The 9,326-nt window shown below is 39.0% G+C and overlaps 1 protein-coding gene across 1 annotated transcript; it reads left to right on the forward strand.

The window, feature by feature from the left end:
• The first annotated feature begins 4,853 nt into the window (after window positions 1-4,853).
• On the forward strand, window positions 4,854-8,497 carry LOC134742900 (bile salt-activated lipase-like). Its single transcript, XM_063676095.1, has 3 exons — window positions 4,854-5,107; window positions 5,795-7,077; window positions 8,292-8,497. The coding sequence occupies exons 1-3, from the start codon at window positions 4,928-4,930 to the stop codon at window positions 8,461-8,463; spliced, it is 1,635 nt and encodes a 544-aa protein (XP_063532165.1). The 5' UTR covers window positions 4,854-4,927; the 3' UTR covers window positions 8,464-8,497.
• The last annotated feature ends 829 nt before the right edge of the window (window positions 8,498-9,326 follow it).

Raw genomic sequence — 9,326 nt, forward strand, 5'->3', positions numbered from 1 at the left:
TCAATGTGTTAGTCCATGTTAACTAGTGGGGTGTCTATAAGTAGTGGTTATAAATGACACCATAGGGCCATGCTCTTCCTCCGCGCCTCCGTTTTCGCAACTGCTCTCTAGGGGTAGGACAGACAAGACCACGTGGATAGTGGAGTGCTCTGATTCGGTTTTGGCTGACATTGAGATTTTGGTCACCCTCATCACGTTTACGTTGTATTGAGCGCACTAACAATTTGCCTTCGGCAGTGGCGTAGTTAGGCGTGGCCGAAGTGGGCCGTCGCCCACGTTCTCGCGCTCCAAGGGGCCTCGCGCGAGGCCCCTTCGGGCACTGTGAAAGAAAAGGGCCTCGCAGATGCGATTAGTTCACGCTACGCCACTGGCCTTCGGCAATTTGCAAACGTGACAACCTTTGTAAATTGACGCCGTTTGTAAACGACGGATTCTTACAATTTGCCTGCGACGTTCCGTCGCTTGGCATCTCTATACCTCCCTTGTGCAACCAGCCCTCGGTACTTAGCACTCTGAAGATTAGTTTCCGAGACGTCAGTTATAGCTGACTTCGCTCGTCCGGGATGCAAATGACCCGCGAATCAATTCAAGGGCTTCCAATCTCTTTGACTCTAGTGCTCAGAAGTCCTACGGGTAAGGGTCCTATGGTAGCCCTTTGGTCTTGCCCTTTGTGGTGGACACTTTAGTAAAATTATGGATGACCCTTTTTTAATTGTTGTTAATATGCATTCGTGCTGCCGTCATGTAGATAATTTGAAGTTTTGACCGGAAACTTATATCTTTAGTTTAGGTAGATATATATAGTTGGTCAAGCAAATTTTGTCAGCAGAAAAAGGCGGCAAAATTAAAAAATGTAGTCGCGAAGGGATATCGTCCCATAGACAATTTGAATTTCGCGCCTTTTTCTACTGAAAAGATTTGCCTAACCAACTATATGTTGGAATGTTCTTAAAACATATAAGGGAAATGTTCTATCTCGACATGCTAATGCCCAATACAAAATAAATAAAATAAATAATAATTATATGTATATAACAAGAACAAACAATACCTACTAGAATTCCCCAGTTAAAGCATCACTAAGCACTTCTCCACCGAGGTATCGTTAGCAAAATTTTATGAATTCTAATCACCCAGCCATCCAAAAATGTCCCTCGAATATAGCAGTATGTAAGGGGCGCTGTTGCTTAAAATTCAGCAGCAGCCCGGGTTACGTTAAAATTCAACCGTTAGCCTCCTAATTTATTCAACTCAATTTTGGGCAATGAGAAAGCTATGGGTCACGGGAATAATATTGTGTCATTAGTGTAGGTAATTATTGCTAGCACCAGCTAATTTTGTAGGTGATTACACCGCGGGGCCGAATTGAACAATATTCTGAGAGCATACTGCCTATGTTCCTTTCTCGAGAGCATAGAGTAACTTATACTAGAGCGGTACTGTCATAGTAAATTTTGTAACCCCAGTAAATTCACTGCCATCTGTCGACACACTTTAAAACTAAAAATTAAGATTTATAAAAATACGATAAAATGTATTTAAATATGGATAAATGTTTTTTTTTCATTTTCATTAATTATTTTTGCCAAATATATTTAAATGGATGCCAGAAGAGGGGCGCGGACCCGGCAGGCCCAGACGGAGATGGCGGGACGACCTAGACACCTTTCTCAACAACTGGCCGGAGGAGGCACTATATCGAGAGTCGTGGAAGACAAGGGGAGAGGCCTTTGCCCAGCAGTGGGACACCATAATAGGCTAGTAAAAAAATATATATATATTTTTATGATTTTGACCCATGTTCTTTCACTGATATGCGTTAAAATTGTTAAATAACAAACGAAACCGTCAACGCCATCTATACGACTGTAGGCCAAAGCTAGTAGCGCCCTCTGAACGAGAATCGAATTTTCTTGATTTTCCTTAGACTGTATCCATCTATTACGGAGTTATATCTATCTTTGCTAGAGAGTAAGCGTAGCGATTGTCTTCTCGAGTCGGATTCTATAGGTACCTTCTCGACACTATGTCAGTTGATTAAGTATTAAGAGGAGGCTACTGCAAAATTGCAGTTTTTATTTTGAATTTTTACACGTTTTAATGAAGGGCAAATGCAATGAAAAAAATCATATAGACTCTAGACTATATTTTCGAGCGCAGACTGGAAGCAAAACCTTAAAAGGTTAGTTGGCTCGATAGAAAAAAAATTACGAAAACATGTCTAATTTACATTTATTTTCAATTTTATATCATTTCCCAGCATTCCATAGCAGTATAATTTTAGTATAAAATAGCTAGTGATATAGCCGAGGGATTTGTGCAACGAAATTTTAATCAGAAGTATAATTTCAGAGTTATTGAGGAAAAACGTTAAAATCCGCGCGATCGTCAAATCTTCCGTCGCAAGTTTCGCACGGCGCGCCGTTTTTTTATTCCTTTCTAATTTGCTGGGTTTACGCGCCCTCTGAATCGGAAGCTTTTATCAGACTAATATAAACAGTTATAACTAGTGGCTGTGTGAGCTGTAGGTAGACCTCGCAAGCATAGCGTAGGTACAACTGATTAAATGTTTGGCCCCGCCTTTTGAAAAAAATCCAAAAAGTGAATAGAATAATAAATATATACAGCGTAGCTAAAAAATAAGTGCATTCCCGTTGCCATTTCGTTGTTGGTTAATTAAATCTTTTGTTTAATTAATTATTCAATCAATCAATATACTCTTTGGCTAATCTCAAACATTTACGCACCGAAATGTATGATTCTTTTACAGAATACAGCGATTTTGTAAACAAGTGCGTGCACACATGTAAACGTCACGTAACGAGCGTGGCTAGCAATTAATAAAATCAATTTGAAATCGTATTTACGTTTCTGTACACACTCCTGGAGTTTGAAACGTGGTTCGTTTTTGGCTTTTTGCGAAATATGAACTTGTTAAACCAAAATTTTATACTAAAGGGGCCCACTGACTATCAGTCCGCCGGACGATATCGGCCTGTCGGTTGTTCAGAACAATCAGAACTGTCAAATTTTTGTTCTAACTGACAGGCCGATATCGTCCGGCGGACTGATAGTCAGTGGGCCCCTTAAGGTACCTATTCTTATTTTTAAATGTTTACACCTCAAATTGCTATTCTTTGCCACACAGTGTGACAGTTAAATAACATAATTAAAGAATCAGACTGGCATTTTTTTTCATTATGAAATCGATGAGATATGACGTTATCATGTAAATAGGTTACCTTTTGTTATCGAGGTTATCGATTAGATAAATAGCAAAGTTAATTGTAATCAGTGGCAAATGACTAACTGCCCAGCAACGGGTTCTGGCTTAAAAAGTTCAAAATATCGCTAAAAAGTCCAAAATATCGCTACGTGAAACTGTTTCGATCTATAAAAAAATCAACCAAAGTTTATTTCTGTACTTTGGCACGTATTATGAAAAAAAAAATGTTCTGGTTCTGAACTGGTCCGAAAAGTGGCATCATCTGTGAAAATTTCAATCACTGTCTAGCTATCGCGGGAAACTATCAAACAAGTTTTCTTATAATAAAAACAAGATGAATGTGATGTGTACTGTCCGCGCTCGAATTCCGTGCACGGCTGAGAAATGTTAGGAATGTTGGGCGTCATGACAGAGTCAAAGATAGATATAACTCCGTAATAGATGGATACAGTCTAAGGAAAAAACGTGCCTCGAAAATCACGACAATTTGATTCTCGATCAGATGGCGCCACTAGTTTTGGCCTACTCTCGTATAGAGGGCGTTGACGGTTTCGTTTGTTATTTATAATTTTAACGCATATCAGTGAAAGAACATGGGTCAAAATCACATAAAAATAATTAATGCAAATAAAATAATCATTTATCCATATTTAAATACATTTTAACGTATTTTTATAAATCTTCATTTTTAGTTTTAAAGTGTGTCGATAGATGGCAGTGAATTTACAGTGGTTACAAAATTTACTATGCCAGTACCGCTCTATCTTATTATATCCTCTTTGACAGAGTGGTGTCATTTTTTACGTACGGGCGCGGCGCACACCCCCCACTTCCTCGACCTCCGAATGCACGGAATTGGCGCGCGGACACTCGGACAGTAAGGGCCATCGCTAGGTTTGTGGGTAATTGTTACTGTTGGCGACAAACCCGCCGCAGCATCGAATTATCTCCACAGCAACACCGATGACGTCCACCGGTTAGCCGGCAGCCGGCGACGGGGCCGGAGGCGGGGGGCCGATCCGCGGGGGTCGTACAGAATCGAGATAACGGCTCACGGGACGCACACAATATCGCTTCGCATCGAAATAAATTATAAAAATATATTTGTAACTAGATATCAAAATTATAACTAATATAAAATAGCGTTTACAGTCCGCTATCGTTTTATTCGGCAAGATCACCTGCGGTGTCAGCATGGTTCCATTTTTATCGCCTGTCACTATGTCTGTCACTTTCGCAATTACTTGTTAGAACGTGACAGGCATGGTGACAGGTGATAAAAATGCGACCGTGCTACGGCCGCTGCGGGGCTAAGATGGACGGCTGTCTATCATTTGTCACCATAACTGTCACGCTCTAACAAGAACGTAAGTGCGAAAGTACGCATGATATGACAAGTGACAAAAACGCGACCATGATACCGGTGCTGGATTCACTACACTACGTACACGAATTTACGCACACTGCACACTATCAGATGACTATACTCATCATATGATCACATCGTTATTAGTATTACCTCATCGAGTCAGTTGAAGGCCGCAAAGCCGGGTTAGCGGTCGATTACAGTATACTACTTATGTGTTTAAATTATTTCAACTTGTTTATACGAATCGTGTGTAAAGTCGCTATGGTAAAATAGTTGTAAATAAACAAAAATAAGAGAGAATAATCCTTTTGGCTTTGTTATTGCCATTTAAAATGAGGTATTCGAAGAATCTAGTGTTGTTTTCGTTGTTCGCGGCGAACTTGGTGGACCAACCAGCGCCGGAGGTCGAGATCGCTCAAGGTAGATTGAGCGGGAAGGTCAGCAATGACGGTTTGTACTTCGAATACGTCGGCATACCGTATGCGACGACCAATCACAGCACCAGGTTTCAAGTGAGTTTGTTTACTGTCTTTATTTTGTACAGCTGATGTCAAACTGACATGTACCCCTAGTGTCATCCTAGTGTAAATTTCATTCGATAGCGTGACGTGACGTTTGCGTTAAGTGTCATTTTGTATAGGATTTTGAGTTTGCTAAACATCCCGCTTGGTGCGCTGTTCAAAATCCCATACAAAAATAGACATAACGCAAACGCGAACGCTCGTCACGCTATCGAATTAAATTTACACTAAATAGGGATTCTGTTATGTCCTAAATTACTTTTACATTAGTTTACGATAGAAAAAATATAACTCATACTAATTACGAGTTTGTTTTACCTACGTTGTACCTTATTTAATGTATATTTTGGTAAGAATGATTAAATTTATGAAATAAAATTATGAAAACGGATTATATCGCGTATATTGAATTTATAATATATGCCGACGTTTATAAATAATTCAATATACGCGATATAATCCGTTTTCATAGTTTTATTTCATGAGTAACTATCGCGGTAACCGAAGACAATATAATGATTAAATTGTTGATCATAACTTTTAAATTTTAGACTGCTGTAGTTTGGACAAAAAACTTAAATAAGAAAACTGTAAAAATGCAATATATTTTGAAATTTTAGAATTTGTTGTTCGTTTAGTATGTAGTACCTATAATATAAAACTTAATCTTAATTTCAGGCACCTGGCCTGCCCCCATCATGGAAGGGTACCTTCAAAGCCACAGACCGCATATACATGTGCCCACAGAACTCCCAGTGGGGCAGAGTCGGCAGAGAGGACTGTCTGACGATAAACGTCTACGTCCCGACCATGCCCCTGCAGCGCCCACTGCCCGTCATGGTCTTCATCCACGGCGGAGCCTTCGATGTAGGCAGCGGAGGAAAGTTCGTCTTCGGGCCAGATTATCTAGTCAAACATGAAGTGATCATAGTTACTTTTAACTATAGATTAGGCGCACTAGGCTTCATGTGTCTAAATATAAAAGAGGCACCAGGAAACGCCGGCTTGAAGGACCAGCTGGCGGCTTTGAGGTGGGTAAAGAAAAATATCGCTGCGTTCGGCGGCGATCCTGACAATGTGACTGCTTTTGGCGAAAGCGCTGGAGCTACTTCGCTGTCTATACTTGTAGCTAGCGACGCATCCGATGGCCTGTTCCAGAGAGCTATCATACAGAGCGGATCGTCTATAACCAACTGGGCAATCAACAGGAAGCCCGTGTGGGTGTACAGCCTTATTGCGAAACAGATGGGCTATGATACAGAGGACCCGCACGAGCTGTACAATATATTTAAAGACCTTCCCGTGGCAGACTTAATCGGGACGAAACCGAAGAAACCTTTGGACAAGTTCCTCGACGCGCAGCTATTTCATATACCATGCATTGAAAAACCTTTTCCTGGCGTAGAGCCTATTATAACAGATTTGCCGTACAATATTATTCAAAAGAAGAAACTGAATATATCTATAATTTACGGATCGAACAGTAAAGAAGGTTTATTTCGTGCTGGTAAAGAGACGCCCGCATCTCTCAATGAAAAGAACGGCCGTTATTTATTCGCTTCTGATTTAGAATTCAAAACAGAATTAGAAGCTGAAGAAGCAGCGAAAGAAGTAAAAGAATTTTACTTCGGAGAGGAGTATATCGATATGTCGAAAATACTGAACATGTCAGATCTATATACTCATTTGTACTATGAAACGCCGTTGTTGATAGAAAGCGAGGTTTTGATCAAAAATACAGACAAACCGATTTATAATTACTACTTCGACTATGCAGGCAGCAGAAATATTGTGAAAGTTATGTCAGGATATCGGAACTCTGAAGGGGCCTGCCATGCCGATGACTTGTTTTATTTGTTCAAACCAGAATTTTGGCCAAATTATATGGGGATCTGGAATAAAAAGGATAATGAAATAATAGACACTATGACTAAATTGTGGACTAACTTTGCTAAATACGGGTACGTAAAATTCAATAACTGGCAATTCAATAATGACTTCATTCATAAAAGTCTGTTAAATCAAACAAACCGTTGCTGGACGATTTAAATTTTGTTGTCCATTTTTTCTCGTCAAATTTCGATAAAATTTGGTTAAGTTTCCTATTCTGTATATAATAAGCGTGATTTCACCGTATTTTCAAAATATCTTCCACTGAGTCACGAAAACGTATGTAGGTACATTATTTTCGTAACTACTGAAGATAACATACCTACTTTTTGTCCCAAATTGGGATTTTGTATTTATTCTACCATGAGGAGCTCTTCCAAGCAAAAAATATTATTTAAAAATAACAAAAAAAAATTGGCCCTGATAATCTTTCCTCGGAACAGATAAAATTGAAAAGAGGTTTCATTTGATTTGATTTGATTTATTTCATAATAATAGCTAAATTACAATACAAATTTACGCTATGTCAATCTACACGAATTTATATTATGATCGTCAATATTTTATATAACATCAATATGATGCACTAAATTTATACTTAAAATAAAACTATGAAAACGGATTATATCGCGTATATTGAATTTATAATACATCCCACCACGTCACCTGTTGACCACGAACGCTGTAAAGAGTTCAAAACGTCGGGATGTATTATAAATTCAATATACGCGATATAATCCGTTTTCAGTTTTATTTTTATACTAAAAATGGCAAAGGAAAAGGAATACAAACTAATAAAAATAAACAGCACGAAGGGTTCCGTACCATTACGCAAAAAACGGCAAAAAAAATCACGTTTATTGTGAGCCCCACTTAAATATTTGTTTTATTCTGTTTTTTGTATTTGTTGTTATAGCGGCAACAGAAATACATAATACATCATATGTGAAAATTTCAACTGTCTAGCTATCACGGTTCATGAGATACAGCCCGGTGACAGACAGACGGACAGCGGAGTCTTAGTACTATTACTACGGACCCTATGGTCCCGTTTTTACCCTTTGTGTACGGAACCCTAAAAAATCTAAAATAATAAAACGACGGGGCATAGCTCTGATTAATATACTTACGTAAAAATATTTTATATAATGTTAAAGTTAAAAAAGGAAAATGGGGAATACTTTTGTATGGGGACGCGGTCACGTGACTTCATCCCTTTTCCTCTTAAAATGAACTGATCTACTCTGCATGTTTTAATTGTGTATAACATTGTTTTTTTGTACAGAAATCCAACGCCAGAATCGGCCACGGATCTACCGCGATGGTCCCCCAGCTCTCGAGAGGGATTAAAACTGCTCTATATCGGGAAAGAGGTCAAAATGGGCCCCCTGCCCAACCACGAGGCCTACGAAATGTGGAGGCGGATGTATACGACCTACCGACGAAAGACGATATAGGTAACCAATTGATTAGTAAAGTATTCTTTTTATACTGTCTTTTTATTACATACTAGCTTGTCTTCGAGCAACACCGGCTTCCGACACGTCGGAAGGAAGGAGCCCAAGCGATATCTTGGCGGCGGCAGTCCCCGTTAACCCCTTAACCGCCAGACTTAAATTAAACTGAAAGAAGAATTAAAATTCTGCTAATTAAAACTATAACAGCATTTTACCACATCTTGGGTCCCCGGCAAGCTCAGTTCTCTATACAAACGTAGTTACGCTCTCATTTTAACGAGTAGCTAGTTTGCTCTGAAATTTTGTACTTACAATAGGATAAGGTATATGTATTTCTGTAATTAGTTTATGTAGCTTCAGATACCAAAGTTAAAAAAAATACAGCTAATTTAAGTGCTCCATACAAAACTTGTTTTTGCTCTATTTCGCTTGTTTTTTAAACTGAATCAGAATCAGAATCAAATGTTTTATTCGTGATAAACTTAAAACTAAAATTAACTAATTAATTAATTATGGAGCTATATAAACTAATTACAGACCTAGATATACCTCATGTCATTGTATGTGCAAAGTTTCATTACAATCCAACACGTAGTTTTAAAATGAGAATGAAACTCCGTTACGGCAAGGTGAAATTCGGCCGAGCTTGCCGGGGACGCCTAATGATAAAAATGAAAATAGTTGACGAACCCGAGGGTAAGAAAAACTCCTTGAAAAGCGATCAGGGCATGTCAAAAGGCGTTAAATAATCGAGTTAAGAGTACCGAGCGCGCCTAACATCATAAATCTGAGGAGATATTGCAAAATGGCGGCTATCGCGAGATGTGACGTTGAGGAATAGCCCTAGCCCTAACATCATTTGG

Source organism: Cydia strobilella, chromosome 7 (assembly GCF_947568885.1).
Source record: "Cydia strobilella chromosome 7, ilCydStro3.1, whole genome shotgun sequence".
NCBI classification, from domain to species: domain Eukaryota; kingdom Metazoa; phylum Arthropoda; class Insecta; order Lepidoptera; family Tortricidae; genus Cydia; species Cydia strobilella.